This window comes from Nerophis ophidion, linkage group LG21 (genome assembly GCF_033978795.1).
Source record: "Nerophis ophidion isolate RoL-2023_Sa linkage group LG21, RoL_Noph_v1.0, whole genome shotgun sequence".
In the NCBI taxonomy this organism is placed as follows: domain Eukaryota; kingdom Metazoa; phylum Chordata; class Actinopteri; order Syngnathiformes; family Syngnathidae; genus Nerophis; species Nerophis ophidion.
The window spans coordinates 10,872,072-10,892,773 of NC_084631.1; the positions used below are offsets into that span (position 1 = coordinate 10,872,072).

The window sequence follows — 20,702 nt, forward strand, 5'->3', positions numbered from 1 at the left end:
GTACATAACTCCACATGTGCTCCTTCATAGTTTTGATGCCTTCAGTGACAATCTACAACGTAAATAATAATGAAAATAAAAAAAATGCATTGAATGAGAAGGTGTGTCCAAACTTTTGGCCTGTACTGTACTGTATATATATATATATATATATACTGAAAAAATTAAGTATTTCAACACCCTGCTATTTTGCAAGTTCTCCCACTTAAAAATCATGGAGGGGTCTGAAATGTTCCCAGTAGGTGCATGTCCACTGTATGAGTGATATCCTAAAAAGAAAAAAATCCAGAAATCACAAGCTCTGATTTTTTAACAATTTATTCGTGTGATACAGCTGAAAATAAGAATTTGAACACCAACATTAATATTTGGCAGTGTTGCTTTTGTTCGCAATTACAGAGGTCAAACGTTTCCTGTGGTTCTTCACCAGGTTTGCACAGACTGCAGGAGGGATTTTGGCCCACTCCTCCACACAGATCTTCTCTAGATCAGTCAGGTTTCTGGGCTGTCGCTGAGTAACACAGACTTTCAGCTCCATCCAAAGATTTTCAATGGAATTTAGGTCTGGAGACTGTCTAGGCCACTCCAGAACCTTGATATGGTTCTTACGAAGCCACTTCTTGGTTTTCTTGGCTGTGTGCTTTGGGTCATTGTCATGTTGGAAGATCCAGCCATGACTCATCTTCAATGATCTGACTGAGTGAAGGAGGTTTTTGGCCAAAATCTCACAATACATGGCTGCAGTCATCCTCTCCTTAATACAGTACAGTGGTCCTGTCCCATGAGCAGAAAAACACCCCCAAAGCATGATGCTACCACCCCGATGCTTCACAGTAGGGATGGTGTTCTTGGGATGGTACGCATCATTCTTCTTCCTCCAAACACACATAGTGGAATTATGACCAAAAAGGTCAATTTTGGTCTCATCTGTCCACAAAACTTTCGCCCATGACTCCTCTGGATCATCCAAATGGTCATTGGCAAACTTAAGACGGGCCTTAACATGTGCTGGTTTAAGCAGGGGAACCTTCCGTGCCATGCATGATTTCAAAGCATGACGTCTTCTTAGTGTATTACCAACAGTGACCACGGAAACAGTGGTCCCAGCTCTTTTCAGATCATTGACCAAGTCCTGGGCTGATTCCTCACCTTTCTTAGCATCATTGAGACCCCACGAGGTGATATCTAGCATGGGGCTCCACTCCCATTGAGATTGACAGTCATGTTTAGCTTCTTCCATTTTCTAATGATTGCTCCGACAGTTGACCTTTCACCAAGCTGCTTGGCGATTTCTCCGTAGCCCTTTCCATCCTTGTGGAGTTGTACTATTTTGTCTCTGGTGTCTTTGGACAGCTCTTTGCTCTTAGCCATGCTGAATGTTTGGGTCTTACTGATTGTATGGGGTGGACAGGTGTCTTTATGCAGCTAATGACCTCACACAGGTGCATCTGATTCAGGATAATACAGTGGAGTGGAGGAGGACGTTTAAAGGCGGACTAACAGGTCTTTGAGGTTCAGAATTCTAACTGATAGAAAGGTGTTCAAATACTTATTTTCAGCTGTATCACACAAATAAATTGTTAAATAAATCATAGATAGTTATTTCTGGATTTTTCTTTTTAGGTTATCTCTCATACAGTGGACATGCACTTACCGTGAAAATTTCAGACCCCTGCATGATTTTCTTGAATGTACTTACATACATACACACACACACGCACACACACAGAGTATACATACATACTGTGTATATGTGTACATATATACATACTGTATATATATATATATATATACATACTGTACATATAAATACATACATACATATATGTATACATGAACATATATAAATACATATACATACATACATATATATGCATATATATGTGTGTGTGTATGTATATATACATATATACATACATATATATACATACATATATACATACATATACACATATGACTACACACACGTGTATTTATACAAATATAGATATACACATACACATTAGATATACATATATGAAAACATATCTACATAAACATTAGATATACATATATACACATATCCACATACACAGATATACATATATACGTGTATATATATTATATATATATATATATATATATATATATATATATATATATACATATATATATATCTTTCAATCAATCAATCAATCAATGTTTACTTATATAGCCCTAAATCGCTAGTGTCTCAAAGGGCTGCACAAACCACAACACAAACCACTACGACATCCTCGGTAGGCCCACATAAGGGCAAGGAAAACTCACACCTAGTGGGACGTCGGTGACAATAATGACTATGAGAACCTTGGAGAGGACGAAAGCAATGGATGTCGAGCGGGTCTAACATGATACTGTGAAAGTTCAATCCATAATGGATCCAACACAGCAGCGAGAGTCCCGTTCACAGCGGAGCCAGCAGGAAACCATTTATCTATATATATATATATAAATAAACACACACACACATACATATCCACAAATCAATATATAGAAAGGGATAAGCGGTAAAACACACACACACACACACACGTTCATGTGTGTGTGTGTGTGTATATGTAATATATATATATATGTAATATATATATATATATATGTAATATATATGTAATATAATATATATATATATAATATATATATATATACATATAAACACACACGAGTACATAATATTATAATTATACAATGCCTACATTTTTTATGTGACAACCTCAAAGTTTTTTAATCAATCAGAAATATCAAGCAGCTAAAATGCGCCAAACATGGATAAGTGTAGAGAATGTTTTGCATTTTCCCATCATCCCTTGTAATGGACTTAAATGGTTGGCATTTTGATTGTTTTATTCTGATTGGACTTTTTTTTTTTTTTTATAATATCCAAAGTTCAATAAGCAGGTTGTGTTATTTGTGACTGTGTTTGTGAAATTTTTGTGCTGGCTGATTCTTTTATCTGCATTGTGACAACGGAAGGTTGTAGGATTGGGTCATATAAGTCAATGATCTGCTGCATCAACTTGAAAAGTTGATGCAATTAACAGCAGAGTTACTTTCATTGGCCACCAAATGGTGACAAAGTGGCAGCTATCAGGCCACTGCATATTTATATATGATATGGATACACAGCTCCAAGCCAAATTGTTTATTGAACTTGTGGCGTCTCACAGGCCAATTTGAGAATGTGTGGGCCGTAGTTTGGAAACTCAAACCCAATTCTCCAGTTTAGGAAGATATTTTGGAACATTGTATGCTTCAAAAGTTGGAACAGTTTGTTCCCAGTGCCCAAAGGAAGGTCCATACAGAGAAGGGAAGAGTTTGGTGTGAAAGACCGCCATTAAACAGTGTCAGGACCCCCAACCCAACAAATGGACCAACTTTCCCACGGACAATCCAAAATGTAGTCTTGTATATTGTCTTTTTTTTAAAGTGTACTTTAAGAGAAACTCAAGAGTCTACCTGTTCGGGTTGACATCGTTGCCTTTGTCCAGTTTGTGTTTGACCATCTTGTAGCGTCCCACTTTCAGAGATGGACGTGTGATGTACATTCCCCCCAAAGACACTCTGAGAAGACAAGAGTCCAGGAGTCATGGTGTGGTTGGAAAGCAGTGTTAATTTTGTTGACCAAAAATGTTGCCTTAGTTATTGTCAACGACCTATTTCCCCCTGACTAAAATATCACAATTAATAATCAAAACCAATGCTTGTTGGCTAAAATAATGATGAAATTAACTGACGATTTACTCAACCAATAAAAATTAAACAAAATGTGTGACAGAGTCAAAATGAGTGGGAAAAGTTAGAAATCTATTCAATCACAGAAGAATGTAGGAGAGGGGCGGGAGATCGATCACGGAGGGGATCCAATCAGAACTACAGTCTATGGTAAGCCCCGGTGTTAGGACTCTTCACTAGGAAAACAATACTGTATTGTTACGAACCTCAATACAATACGTCTTCTACACCTGCAAGAAAAAAAAGACACTTCACCTTTGCCGTGGTAGACAAGACATGCTGTGAATCCATTTCCTCTGGTAAAAATATCACCAACTTGAAGCGCTGTCAACAGCAAGTATGCCAAAGCTAATATGTGTGCATATATATATATATATATATATATATATATATATATATATATATATATATGCATGCATACATAAATAAGCATACATATGTATACAAACACACACACACATATATATATATATATATATATATATATATACATACGCATATATATATGCATACATATATATATATATATATATATATATATATATATATATATGTATGTATATATATATATATATATATATATATATATATATATATATATACATACATACACACACACATACATTAATATATACATACACGGATATATATATATATATATTATGTATATATACATATACACACACTTATATACATACGCATACACTGCACTTATATATATATATATATATGCGTATGTGTATATATATGCCTATATATATATATATATATATATATATATATATATATATATATATATATATATATATATATATATATATATATATGCGCATCTATATATATATATGTACACGTTATGTTATTTATTATGCGTCCCCCCAACCGTTACGCACACATATATACATATATATATATATATATATATATACATAAACACACAGTATACATATATATACACACACACATACATATGTACATATACACATGTATATATACACATGTATACAAAACCATACATATGTACACATACATACATATGTAAACATACATATATATATACACGCATACATATACACATATAAAGTAAATATATATATATATATATATACACATACGTGCACATATATATGTACATACATATCAATACATATATACATACGTACATACATTCATATACACATGCATACATATACTCATAAATTTATACATACATAGATATTAGGGCTGCGAATCTTTGGGTGTCCCACGATTCGATTCAATATCGATTCTTGGGGTCACGATTCGATAATATATCGATTTCTTTCGATTCAACGCGATTCTCGATTCAAAAAGGATATTTTTCCGATTCAAAACGATTCTGTGCTCATTCAATACATACGATTTCAGCAGGATCTACCGCAGTCTGCTGACATGCAAGCAGAGTAGTAGATTTATTTTAAAAAGCTTTTATAATTGTAAAGGACAATGTTTTATCAACTGATTGCAATAATCTAAATTTGTTTTCACTATTGAACGAACCAAAAATATGACTTATTTTATCTTTGTGAAAATATTGGACGAGCTTATGAGTTGCGATGCAAGTGTAAGCCACTGTGACACTATTGTTCTTTTTTTTAATTTTAAAAAATGTCTAATGATAATGTCAATGAGGGATTTTTAATCACTGCTATGCTGAAATTATAAATAATATTGATACTGTTGTAGATAATATTAATTTTTGTTTCACTACTTTTGGTTTGTTCTGTGTCGTGTTTGTGTCTCCTCTCAATTGCTCTGTTTATTGCAGTTCTGACAGTTGCTGGGTCAGGTTTGGTTTTGAAATTGGATTGCATTGTTATGGTATTGCTGTGTATTGTTTTTTTTTGTATTTTGTATTTGTATTTTGTGTATTGTTTTGTTGGATTGATAAAAAAAATAAATTTAAAAAAATTACAAAAAAATCGATTAAAAAAAAAAAAAAAAGAGAATCAATTCTGAATCGCACAACGTGACGATCGCGATTCGTATACGAATCTATTTTTTCCCACACCCCTAATACATATGAACATACATATATCCATGTACAATATACATACAAACATATATACATATATACAGTATATACACATATATACATGTACATTTACATCAATATTCATACAAAAATAGGGACTTTCGTTGCGGCTGGAACCAATTATTCATGTTTACATTCATTTTCCTGGGTAACTCTGCTTCACCATACAAACATTTCGGTTGACGAACCATGTTGAAGAACCAATTAGTCAATACAGATCAGTGATCATTTGTGTTTGGTCATAATTGGCCACATAAATAGTAGACTTACATGAAAAATGCACACATCAGATTTAATCAAAGTTATTGATGGTCATAGTAGAAATATGATTTTACTAACTTTTGCAATCCAAACTGCCCACAGTATATGTATACAACTTTGTGGATGTAAATAATGTTTCAGTTTATATTTTAGTCGAGTAAAATGTAGAGAAATGTAGTCGACTAAAACTAAATCAATTACATGACTAAAATATGAATAAAACTAAAATACATTTGGATCAAAAGATTCTGACTAAAATGTTATCAAAAACTGCTGTGAAACGACTCACCTGATTCCGATGTCATCGTCCTCGCCTCCCCAGCCCCAATAGTTGTTGGGAAAGCCATTAATTTTGAGGTACTGGAGAGGCGTGAGCGCCGACACTCCTCCGAAGTACATCTTGTACGGGAGCCTGGCGGGGGGACAGGACGACACCGTTATTGCAGAGTCAAAAACGCGCCTTGGTGACGTAACCATGCCGGAGACCACGCACTTGTAGCCAAACTTGTCCATGGCGACGGCGGCGTGCTTGGGGTTGGCGTCGCACACGTAGGTGTTGCGGTCGTCCTCGGGAATGAGGTCCACGTCGTGGAAAAAGAGACAGTCCCAGTCCTCTTCTCGCATGGCCTCGCGAAAACCGGCGTTCATCAGCTTGGCCCTGTTGAACGTGTAGTTTCCAGCCTGCACAAGGGACACAACATTGCATTAAACAACAAGGACAGGCTGCACTGGAATACTACTTGTAAAACTTCTGTATTGGTGCTTATTAGATTGTTTGCTGAATGCATCAACTTGCGGTACTTAACAGCAGTTAATAAGATCAACAGGAAGCAACTTAGGGAACTAAGATTAATTTTAAGAGGCTAACCATGAGAGACACTCTCCAACCAACACAAACTGAACTAGTATACATGTATACGTACGCACGCACTCTCAGACCATGAGAAAACAAATTATCTGGTCTGATGAGACAAAGATTGAAGTCTTTGGCGTGAATGCCAGGCGTTATGTTTGGGGCAGACCAGGCATGGCTCATCTGCAGGCCAATACCGTCCCTACAGTGAAGCATATCATGCTGTGGGGAGGGTTTTCAGCAGCAGGAACTGGGACACTAATCATGATAGAGGGAAAGAAGAATGCATCAATGTACAGACACATCCCGGATGAAAGACAAGGCTTCGTTTATAAAAAAAAACCTAATGGGGATCTTTATCTTTAAAATTGCGACTCAATACATAAAACTGCGAAAATAGACGAGTGAAGGAACAGGTTAGTTTTAGATTGTCAATCAACATATTTGTGTCTCAAGCTGCCACACAGAAAATTATGCAATAATTTATTTGCCTTTATGCAGACAGACTCAGAGCTTTTGTCTACATCATGCTCTTGAACTGAAGAAACAATGGAGCGATAAAAACAGTAGTGTTTATAATGTGATCATTATATACATAATTATGCAAATAACCATTTAAAAGGGTAAACACTTTTATTATGTGTGTGTACATATATATTCACATATATACATATATATGCATACACATTTTTATACACACACACTCATACATACATTATATGTATGTATGTATGTATGTATGTATATATATATATATATATATATATATATATATATATATACACACACATACACACGTATGTGCGTGCGTGCGTATAAATATATGTAGCTATAGCATATATACAGAGGGTTGAATTTGAATATCGTGCAAGGTTCGATTAATTTTTTAAATTAGATTTACAAGGTGAAACTAATATGGTGTAGGCTCATAACATGCAAATCAAGGTATTTCAAGCCTTCTTTTGATATAATTTTGATGATTATGGCTTACAGCCTACGAAAACCTCAAATTAAAAATCTAAAAAATATTTTGGGTTTTTAAACCCTGTAAGCTATATCATCCATCCATCATCTTCCGCTTATCCGAGGTCGGGTCGCGGGGGCAACAGCCTAAGCAGGGAAACCCAGACGTCCCTCTCCCCAGCCACTTCATCTAGCTCTTCCCGGGGGATACCGAGGCGTTCCCAGGCCAGCCGGGAGACATAGTCTTCCCAACGTGTCCTGGGTTTTCCCCGTGGCCTCAAATCATATATCGGTATAGCTCGGTTGGTGGAGTGGCCGTGCCAGCAACTTGAGGGTTCCACGTTTGAACCCCGCTTCCACCATCCTAGTCACTGTCGTCGTGTCCTTGATAAAGACACTTTACCCACCTGCTCCCAGTGTCACCCACATTGGTTTAAACGTAACTTTGATATTGTGTTTCACTATGTAAAGCGCCATGAGTCACTAGAGAAAAGCGCTATATAAATATAATACACAATTCACAAATAAGGTCCTGATGTATCTAACTTTGCATGTATTAAGCTTATATCATACATTAGTTTCACATTTGAAGTTGAATTGTTGACATTAATTACCATTTGCACAACATTACATTTTTGAGAGTTTCACTTGTATAATACACCAGTGAATGCAGTGTCTGACCTGGTGAATAGCGTAGATGCCGTAGTTGAGCTGCTGCCGCTGCAGGAAAGGATGCAGGTAGTAGAGCAGGAACCTGAGGTGGTGCTCACGGTGCCTGTGCGGGATGATGATGGCCGTGCGGTGCCTCGCCTCGCAGTCGGGCGGCCGGTAGCGTCCGCCGCGCACTACAAGCGGGTTCTTTCGCTGCACGTCGGCAAGGGTGAGTCCCGACGGAAAGCTGACATGTATCGGCCCCACTGTGACAAGAATAACTGGTTAGCGTGTTTACTTATCAAAAGAGAGATTTTGCCATACAGTGATATAGAGGTACATACAGCTGTACTGTACAAAGATTCAAATACAGTTGTGATCAAAATTATTCAACCCCCGCACAATTTTGGTGTTTTAGCAAGTTGGACATTGATTCTGTATTTTGTTTACAGTCATATCAAATAAAGATGTGTCAAATAGACAAATGCAACTTAAATTGTAACACTGTATTTTACAAAATACCAAAAAGGACATTTTTCCTAATATCTCATTGACAAAATGATTCAACCCCCTAGTTACATGCATCTTTAGTACTTAGTAGAATACCCTTTGGCAGTAATGACATCCTTCAAACGTGATACATAACCAAACACAAGCTTCTTGCAACCATCTACAGGTATTTTAGCCAATTCCTCTTGGGCAAAGGCCTCCAGTTCATTCATATTCTTGGGCTTGCGTGCTGCAACTGCCTTCTTCAAGTCCCACCACAGGTTTTCTATAGGATTCAGGTCTGGCGACTGTGAAGGCCACTCCAGAGTCTTCCAGCCCTTCTTCTGCAACCCCTCTGATGTTGATTTGGAGGTATGCTTGGGATCGTTGTCCTGTTGGAAGGTCCAACGTCTCCCAAGCCTCAGCTTCGTCACTGACTTCATGACAATTGCAGCTAATATATCCTGCTAGGAAATAGAATTCATAATGCCTTGAACGCGCTGGAGATTCCTGGTACCTGAGGCAGAGAAACAGCCCCAGAACATGATTGACCCCCCACCATGCTTAACAGTAGGAAAGGTGTTCTTCTCTTTCTAAGCTTAATTTTTTTCTCCTCCAGACATAACGTTGATTCATAGGCCCAAAGAGTTCCAGTTTTGTCTCATCACTCCATAGAACAGTTTCCCAAAACCTTTGGGGTTTGTCCAGGTGATGTTTGGCATACTGGAGTTTATTTTTCTTGTGCCTGGTAGTTAGAAGTGGGGTGCGCCTGGGAGTTCTGGCATGGAGGCCTTCATCTCGTAGTGCGCGCCTTATTGTCTGGGACGAAACCTGCGTTCCCCCCTCTGAAATGTCCTGTTGTAGTTCCTCAGCTGTTACCTGGGGGTTTTTCACCACTGTACGCACACAGCATCCTCTTTCTACCACGCCCAGGTAGTGTTTCCACAGTGCCTTTAGCTTTAAACTTGCGAATTATGCTCCAACTATGTCTCTTGGAATGTGTAATGTCTTTGCTATTTTCTTATATCCATATCCTTTCTTACGAAGAAAAAGTACCTCCTCTCTTGACTTCTTTGACCACTCCCTGGACTTCACCATGTTGCAAATACACCATTGACCGTATACAAGAAGCTAAGCGTCACAGTCTTTTTCAATCAGTTTAATTGTTGCTCGATATGATTCTAATCACATGTTTTCAACACATGATTGAAAAAACCTTATTCAAATTCTGTTCTTAAGAGTTATGATCTTCAAGGGGTTGACTAATTTTGTCAATGAGATACTAAGAAAAATGTCCTTTTCTGGTATTTTGTTAAATACAGTGTTACAATTTAAGTTGCATTTGTCTATTTGACACATCTTTATTTGATATGACTATAAACAAAATACGGAATAAATGTCCAACTTGCTAAAACACCAATTGTGTGGGGGTTGAATAATTTTGATCACAACTGTAATAACCATAAATGGAGATATAGACCAATATATTAAAATAAACACAGCAGACAGATTAAACCATAGCTATAGATATTTGTACATTTCACTTTAATTCTAAATGTTGTGAATTCCTGTTTCCCCAATTGTACGTGTCATAATGGACCAGGATGGAGCTACCTACAGCTCAACATGTTTCGTCCGCAAACGAGTTGAAACGACAGCGCCTCTGCTGGTTGCAGCAAAGTATTGCAAACCCCATGTTGACTCCGTTGTGTCAAGGCGCAATTAATCGACAATCAAATTCATCATAAATAATCAAATTAATCATAAAGAAGTCTTTGTCTAAATGATTGTTGGTCAATTGCATTCTAAAGCAATGATAGCAAAAAACAGTTTTAACCTGTTAGCACTTTAACTTTCAGGAACGGTTAACTGATTGTTCTCCCTAGAAATCACAGTTTTTTGGAACAGTGGTTCTCAAATGGTGGTACGCGTATCCCAGGGGGTACTTGAAGGTATGCCAAGGGGTACGTGAGATTTTTTTTAAAATATTCTAAAAATAGCAACAATTAAAAAATCCTTTATATATTTATTGAATAATACTTCAAGAAAATATGAATGTAAGTTCATAAACTGTGGGAAAAAAAATACAACAATGCAATATTCAGTGTTGACAGCTAGATTTTTTGTGGACATGTTCCATAAATATTGATGTTAAAGATTTATTTTTTTGTGAAGAAATGTTTAGAATGAAGCTGATGAATCCAGATGGCTCTCTATTACAATCCCCAAAGAGGGGACTTTAAGTTGATGATTACTTCTATGTGTAGAAATCTTTATTTATAATTGAATCACTTGTTTATTTTTCAACAAGTTTTTAGTTATTTTTATATATTTTTTTCCCAAATAGTTCAAGAAAGACCACTACAAATGAGCAATATTTTGCACTGTTATACAATTTAATAAATCAGAAACAGATGACATAGTGCTGAATTTACTTCTTTATCTCTTTTTTTCAACCAAAAATGCTTTGCTCTGTTTAGGGGGTACTTGAATTAAAAAAAATGTTCACAGGGGGTACATCACTGGAAAGAAGGTTGAGAACCACTATTTTGGATGATGTTATGTAAGGAAACTCAACAGTTGGATCGCTACATGTCAACATCTCGCCAAGTTAGCTAACCAGGTCTGACGACATGCTAAGAAGCCAATTAAGTCATTTTATGACAAGTCAACTAATTTATTGTCCCAACTCTTAGCTCACACCGTCAAATGTTGCATTCCGCTCAACATGACTTGTGGTGCCACACCAACATTACGCTTACATCGTGGCATCACAAAGCAGACAAAAGTTCAGTGGGCACAGCCTGTCAAATTGCGCAACACAAAACACAAAGGAAACAAAAAGGACCCATTTGTCAAAGGTTGTGACACGGAGCATTAAACGAAGGCCGACTACTGCTTGAATTCCACCACGTGGCTTCTTCCGGAAGTAAAAACCAGAAGTAGTCGACCAAGCCAAGATTGCTGTTGTACAGAAAGCAGTGCGCAAAAAGCAGATACCCGTCTTTATAAACTATAGAAATAAACTATGGATGTCAACACTGTGTATGCCAGTGGCCCCCAAACCGGATCCGGCCTGCCAGCGTTCGAGATCTAACCCGCGGGACGTCCCATGTTATTTTTATTTTATTTTATTTTTTTAAATCTGTCCTTTCTAATCCATTTTCTACCGCTTGTTGCTCTGAGTCTTCTACCCGCTCAGGCAAATCACATTGTCTAAAAAAACATTATATTATTTACAGATAAACACTGACTTTTATTATTTATATATTGTTATTTACAGATAAACACTGACATTTATATATTATTTACAGACAAACACTGACATTTATTATTTATATATTGTTATTTAAAGATGAACGCTGACTTATTGATATGTTATTTTCAGATAAACACTGACATTTATTATTTATATATTATTTACAGATCATTATTTATATACAGTATATACAGATAAACACTTTCATTATTCATATATGATTATTTACAGATAAACACAGTCATTTATTATTTATATATTGTCATTTAAAGATAAACGCTGACTTATCGATATGTTATTTTCAGATAAACACTGACATTTATTATTTATACATTATTCACAGATCATTATTTATATATGTACAGATAAACACTTACTTTTATTATTTATATATGGTTATTTACAGATAAACACTGACATTTATTATTTATATTGTTGTTTACAGATAAACACTGACATTATTTATATATTTGCAGATAAACACCAACATGTATTATTTATATTTTTACAGATAAACGCTGACTTTTATTATTTATATATCGTTATTTACAGTTAACGTTGAGATTATTTATATTTAGTTATTTACAGATAAACAAGACATGCATTATTTATATAATGTATTTAGATAAACACTGACAGTATTATTTTTATATTGTTATTCACAGACAAACACTGGCATTTATTATTTACAGCTAAAACACTTACATTTATTATTTACAGATAAACACTGACATTTATTATTTATAAATTGTTATTTACAGATAAACACTGACATTCATTATTTATAAATTGTTATTTACAGCTTAAATGTACCAAAAGCAATCACCTGACCCTCATGAATTCATCATTTACTGGGGGTACAACTTTCTGATTGTTAGACATGAGGACAAAAGCCTGACTTTTTATAAACAATTTGGTATACTTTATTCTTAAAATCATATAATTTTGTATATGATGGATTTGTATCTCATTTACTTAATTTTTAGTAAAAGATCCGTCACCTAATATTGTGTGTTTATTCACATGGTATCAGAGTAGAAATATAGTAAAGCCCTCCTCCTTACGCCATCAGCCACATATGTCTACAGGAACCTGGAGATCCAGAAGTTAGAACCAACATTTTTGGTTGAAAAGGGGCCTTATGTTACAGAGGTTATGCATCATGTGATCTGATTGTGGTGAACAAGCACAAAGTCATGTTTTGCTGGGTTCGGTGTAAAAGGAACAAGCTATCAAATACCAACCGGTTCTACCGTACTGAATGTGGATCAATTTCAACAATGGACTATGAACCAACACAAGATAGCAAGCGAAGATCCTTCAGTTGCTGTGTAAAGAGCAAGGCACACAGTCCAAAAATGTCTGTAATAGGCTGAATAAAGGCCGGATCTAAAGCGTTATTTCAGTTCCTCCATGTAAGAGACATGTTGCTCACAGCTTCACCTGTGCCAACATTGGTGTGTCCTAAATACTAGGGAAGTAACGGTATTATAAATACAGCAGTGTTTTGGCTTCAAAGTCTTCTCAATAATACCGTGGTGTGTGACGGTATCAAAGGAAAACTCGGTGAGTTTACAGTGAAAGCTTTTTTTCTGTCGATTAAGCGCTGACTGAGTCAGTAAATAACCTATATCTCCCAGAATCCTCTGCACAGCACAGGAACGGCAAGTTGGAGGCGTGGAACGGCGTCAACAGGAAGTGAAATGTGTATGTACTCGTCGTCGTTAAAAGGAATTGGCGGAGGTAAGAAAGTCTGCTTTCTGCAACGCGAAGTGATTACCGTGGATCCCGACTTAAACAAGTTGAAAAACTTATTCGGGTGTTACCATTTAGTGGTCAATTGTACGGAATATATACTGAACTGTGCAATCTACTAATAAAAGTTTCAATCAATCAATCAAAGTGCGGCACTCGCGTTTCCTAGGCGACACAGAGCCAGTCAGTCTCGTTGCACTGCACGACAGGAAATCACTATCATCAATCCATCCATATATATATATATATATATATATATATATATATATATATATATATAAAATCATGTATTTACATTTTTACCCATCAATCCTCATGCTGGATTGAAATAGGTGTAGTTTTGATTTTTTTTAATGCTGATTGGATGTTTTTGTTTTACTAATATACACAAGCTTAATGAGCAGGTTTTGTTATGTGTGACCATGTTTGTTGAATTTTTGTGCTGGTTGAAATGTTTTTATCTGCACCATGACTAGGGAAAGTTGTTTGGATTGGGTCATGTAAGTAAATACTCTCCACATAATCACATTGAGTAACAATTAATTGCCACTGATTTAAGCTACGATCTTTGGCCACCACGTAATCAGTCCGTTGACTATATATATATATATATATATATGTATTATATAAGTAGCCAAATCAAAGATGTTGGCAGGCCGTAGTTTGAACACCGCAGTTTTAAAGACATCAACTATAAGATATTATTTTATTTTAAATTGTTCCTGCACAATTAGTTGCATTTTTTCTGAAGTAAAAGATATGGCCGGAACATTTTAGCATTATGTGTGTATTCAATTACAGCAAGCGTGTTTCTCCTAAACATTCCCGACACTTCATTTTACACACTATGGCATTTTCACCAAGCTTTTTTTATTTTTGGACCTACATCGCAATAATATCGCACCGTGCCCTTAATACTGTGATATTATCGTACTGTAAGATTTGATACCGTTACATCCCTCCTAAATACCATCTCTAGTAGGCATTACCAGATAGCTCGGTAACAACCATTGACTGCGATGCTCACATGTAAGAGTGTTCACAATGACAGTTTCCTGTTATCTAAAAGCAGTTTAAGTACAAAATGATGTTGACAGCTAATGTACATGCGCGGCACGAGAGGAGGCCTCCTGAAGGAAAGTCATTACACCAAACCAGAGACGGTAGGTTTGAAGTTTGGCTACATGACATGGATGAGGGGCAGCTGCAGCTTGGAGTGCTTGCATCTCTGAAGGGAAATACCTTGAGCAAGGAACATCTGCTGAGTCAAACGGAGCACACTGTGGTGGAGCAAAGGGAAGTGGTGCACCAGATGAGAGTTGGACCGAATGTCTCGAGGGTTTCAATTGCCTCCACAATGTGCACATCAGACTTTTGAGCAAGTGCCACAGGGGGCCACTTCATCATCAACTACGGACTAACGGACGAAAAACTGCAACCTTTAAAAACAGACCCCCGAATGTTGCAAAACGGACTGTTTAATGTATGTCTTGAGACTACAATGATAAACCGCGATCAAACTCCCAATGGTTACCTCAGTGGATTCAATCGATCGCAACTGGACTGTTAGGTTTGTCTTCAAAGACGTTTCGCCTCTCATCCGAGTAGTCTTTATCAGTTCATGCTCATAGACTTAGTTTTGTCACATCTAGTCTGATGGTTAGTAATTCCTTGTAAAATAAATTATCATAAAATCGCGATTGATAACCGGACATCAATGGACTCAGAAACTAGCACTTGGTCGTTAGTTAGCTTAAATGCTAACATAAATACAAGAGACATTTGGCAAAGGCAGGAACTTTCTCAAGTTCACCTTGTCTATCCACCATAAAATACATGACAGAGAGGTGGGGCTTTTGAGAAGTTCCAGTAACCTTAGAGGAGGCGCTGTCTTTGCTGTCAACCGCTGACTGGTTGAACACAGAGCGTTCCTAAAAACCTTGTTTTTTAAACAAAAGTATGCTATTAAAGTCTGCGAGACTGTTTATTTCTATTAAAACATACTTGATAACGGAGAGAATGAAGAACGAAAGGAACTTTTGACATGTAGGAACTTTAGTGTGGCATCTATTGGCTGAAGAACACTGATCAGTGGAACCATCATGCAATTTTTATTCTCACCCATAGTCTTTGAACTACACGGTTTATTTTTTTACAAACCTCATTTTAATACACAAAGCTATGAGAAATGAACGGACTATTTTGAAATAAGATACAGAGGAGTACAAAGAATTCAGTCATGAAGTGGCAACCTCAGCTGCTTACTACTCAGACTTTCTTGGATAATGTGAACGAGGGTAAATCACATCAAAGAGTAACTATTTATTTTGGCGTGACTATGTACTTTTGGGGACGGCGTGGCGAAGTTTGTAGAGTGGCTGTGCCAGTAATATGATGGTTACTGGTTCAATCCCCACCTTCTACCATCCTTACCACGTCCATTGTGTCCTTGGGCAAGACACTTCACCCTTGCTCCTGATAGGTCCTTGTGAGCCCCTTGCATGGCAGCTCCCGCCGTCAGTGTGTGAATGGGCAAATGTGGAAATACTGTCAAAGCGCTTTGGGGTAGAAAAGCGCTATACAAGTACAACCCATTTACTTTGTTACACGTTGTAAAAGTAGTCACCCAGACGCCATTTACGTATTTATTCGTTTCAACACGAGTAAATTAAAATACTAATGCTAAGAAGACTCGTATAAGTATAAAAGCTAACTCTCTTGTGTTGTTGGTCCACATTTTATTTATTTTTTTCACCCTTTTCTAGTGTCAAGTTGTCCTTCCCCTTGTCCATTTCCCCTAGTGATCAATAAAGTACATTCTATTCTATTCTATTCTCCTTCCTTTTGTAATTGAGCTACTGAGTCGAACAATTTCCCTTGATTAATAAAGCTTGTCTAAATCTAAAAAGGTCTAAATCTAAAGGTTCCAGGAATTCAAAAGTTCCTGAACTTTTGGTGAAAAAAGATCTGATAACGTATTTGTCTATGAAGAAACAACATATCGCAAACTAAATACTGCTGTCTGGTAAGGCTATGAATATTTGGGCACCACACGATTCGACTTGATTAGATTCTTGGGGGTAAGGATTCAATTCAGAATTGATTCTCCATTCAAAATCCATACTTTTTTTTTTTTTAATAACATTAAGTGCCAGTTCTATGATTAACTACATTCCTCCATAAAATAAACAGGTTTCATACATTTCTGTATTACTTAAAAGAAAACTGGTTTTATTTAAAAAAAAATTTGACCCAAACATTTAATAAAGTTGAATGCAAATAAGGCCACAAGAGAAGTATCTAGCAATACTTTCCTCAGATTGAAAAAAGATTGTAATCCATTTTTTATTTTAATAGATTAAAAACCACTACAAATTAGAATCCTGACTCATCAAATAAAACCTTTTTGACACTCCTACTGTCTGAACAACTAGTATAATTAAGAGTGATAGATCTATTGATCTATATATACTCTGAGAAAAAACACTCTAAAATTGCACAAACTAAAACAGAATCAACATAATTAAACACGAAAATAATACAGCATTTAAGAAGCCAGAACAATATTTAATATTTGATCTGCCAAGATAGTAAAGTGCAGGGGTCACCAATGCGGTGCCCGCGGGCACCAAGTAGCCCGTAAGGACCAGATGAGTCGCCCGCTGGCCTGTTCTAAAAATAACTCAAATAGCAGCACTTACCAGTGAGCTGCCTCTATTTTTTTAAAATTGTATTTATTTACTAGCCAGCTGGTTTCGCTTTGCTCGACATTTTTAATTCTAAGAGAGACAAAACTTAAATAGAATTTGAAAATCCAAGAAAATATCTTAAAAACTTGGTCTTTACTTGTTTAAATAAATTCATTTATTTTTTTACTTTGCTTCTTATAACTTTCAGAAAGACAATTTTAGACAAAAAATACAACCTTAAAAATTATTTTAGGATTTTCAAACACATACCTTTTTACCTTTTAAATTCCTTCATCTTTCTTGACAATTCAAATCAATGTTCAGGTAAATTTATTTTTTTATTGTAAAGAATAATAAATACATTTTAATTTAATTCTTCATTTTAGCTACTGTTTTTTAGACAAAGAATATTTGTGAAATATTTCTTTAAACTTATTATGATTAAAATTCAAAAAAAGTCTTCTGGCAAATCTAGAAAATCTGTAGAAAAAAATGTAAATCTTATTTCAAAGTCTTTTCAATTTCTTTGAACATTTTTGTTCTGGAAAATCTACAAGAAATAATGATTTGTCTTTGTTGGAAATATAGCTTGGTCCAATTTGTTATATATTCTAACAAAGTGCAGATTTTATTTTAACCTATTCAAAACATGTCATCAAAAATATATATTTATTGTGAGAAATCATTAAGCTGATCAGTGTTTCCACAAAGATAAATATCATTAATTATTAATAACAAAATAGAGGTAAAGGTAAATTGAGCAAATTGGCTATTTCTGGCAATTTATTCAAGTGTGTATCAAACTGGTAGCCCTTCGCATTAATCAGTACCCAAGAAGTAGCTCTTGGTTTCAAAAAGGTTGGGGATCTCTGGTATAGTGTGTCTAATTATCATCATTACTTATTTCTAAATAAAACTTGATTCCAGAATTTAGTGCACTTTCTGAGGACATTCACGGTCAACAATAACCTAATAAAAATATATTTTTCATGTCGTTACATCCCAAGTTTGATCATAGGTTTTGTACTTCAATAAAAATGCTAACCTACCAAGAGGCTACTGTTAACGTATGAGTGTAATGTTAAGCACTTGTTAAGGAAGTTGTGTCCTCCTTGTTGTATGTGATGTATGGCATGTATTGGACATGTACACATTTACAGTGTGTATGCAAAAAGGGGATAAAGTGCAACATAGCGTTTCTTGGAGCGAATAAAAGCACAAACATAATTGGCGGTCGGTGCCAAGTGACAGTCGGGGATATTACGAATTGCTCCCCATGTACCTCATTTGCTGGCATTTGGATTTATTGATGAGCAGTGCCTGCTTTGGGGAACCTCAAGTGAAGCCCACGGTTGGTAATGAGCCAAAAATAGAAAAGAATCAAGAGAAACACAAGACCAAGCATAAATGCAACAATGGGAAGTGCCTAGTTAGGCACTAGCTAAAATAGGGGTCGGCAACCCGCAGCCTTTTAGTGCCGCCCTAGTGGCTCCCTGGAGCTTTTTCAAAATTGTATGAAAATAGAAAAAGATGGGGGAAAAAATATAATTTTTGTTTTAATATGATTTCTGTAGGAGGACAAACATGAAACAAACCTTTGTGGCTGTTAGAAAGCCCACTGTTTGTATTAAACATACTTCACTAATGACAGTATTTGGCGACCGACTTTTTGTCCTTATTTTGGCGGCCCTTTAACTCACCATAGTTGTGTGGACTGTGACGCAACAGTTTGTATAACTTTCTCGGACGCTGCCACAGAAAGACGGGTTTCATGCCATTCTTTCGTCGTCTCATTTTGTCCAACAAAGGTTTTATGCTGTATGTCAATGCACAAAGGTGAGCTTTGTGGATGTTATTTACTTGTGTGGAGTGGTAATCAGGCATATTTGGTCAGTGCGTGACTGCAAGCTAATCAATGCTAACATGCTCTTTAGGCTAGCTGTATGTACACATTTCATCATTATGCCTCGTTTGTAGGTAAACTTGAGGTAATTTAATTTCCTCTACTTATGTCGTCTAATTACCTCTACTTATGTCGTCTGTGTATTTAATTTATATTTGCATGCCTCATGACAAGTGTTTGCAATCACAGCGTTAGTAACATTTTAATTTTACTAGTAACGAGTAATCTAATTACTTTTAGGTCCGTTACAACACCGTTAGCGACTTTATTTAAAGGGGCATGTTACTTTAGCTGTGGTTGAATGTCGACAACAACACCACAGGAATGCAGGAAATATTTTTTTACTCCTGAAAGCAACAAGCAGCACCACACTAACATGAACTTGATATCAAACAGGAAGAGGCACCATCACACTTTGACAGCAGAAAATACCATACGCACAACAAACAATGATTGAAGTGACAAACATGCCATCCAAACAATACAGTTTGTTGAGAATAAGATATGACAGCCATCGAAGCACATTCAATCTCTTTATTAAGCAGAGGCAACATAATCCAGTGAAAAGATTCAAAAGAGCTGGTGTCAAAGCTGACAATGTGCGCTGCTAACAAACACAGCTCCGTTGAAGCCCTCAGGGACCTCATACGTCACCAAGCAACAGGCCCCGCCTTTTAAAAGCACAGACTCCGCACACTGTGCCTTTATATTATACACTTCTGAAATGCATATGCTAGATATTTATAGTTTTTTATAGCAATGTATAAATGACTTTACTCTCGTAATTAATTACATTTATTAAAAAGAAATTCAGTTAATAATTCAATTAATTTTTTGGTAAAGTCAATGAGCAACTATAACTAATTAGTTTTTAAAGGTAGTTTTCAGAACACTGCTCATGACACATTATCTATATGTAATGTAGGCTGCATTTTGTGTGTCAATGTTCCAGACCACAGCAAACGTTACCATGTTGTTCCAGACTACAGCAAACGTTACCCAGCTTGCAAAGATTGTAATAAATCTATCAGAAGAATACAGCTTTGCCATTTCCGTTAACTTGGACACACGAATGC

At 36.1% G+C, this 20,702-nt stretch overlaps 1 protein-coding gene across 1 annotated transcript in view; it reads right to left on the minus strand.

Annotated features, from left to right (window-relative positions):
* si:dkey-199f5.8 (beta-1,4-galactosyltransferase 3) overlaps positions 1-20,702 on the minus strand; it is a 54,404-nt gene that overhangs the window by 7,971 nt on the left and 25,731 nt on the right. Inside the window, exons 3-6 of the mRNA XM_061881903.1 lie at positions 8,562-8,797; positions 6,558-6,745; positions 6,354-6,476; positions 3,475-3,579 (exon numbers count right to left, since the gene is read on the minus strand). Coding sequence (XP_061737887.1) covers positions 3,475-3,579; positions 6,354-6,476; positions 6,558-6,745; positions 8,562-8,797 — 652 coding nt within the window. The remainder of the gene's footprint in view (positions 1-3,474; positions 3,580-6,353; positions 6,477-6,557; positions 6,746-8,561; positions 8,798-20,702) is intronic.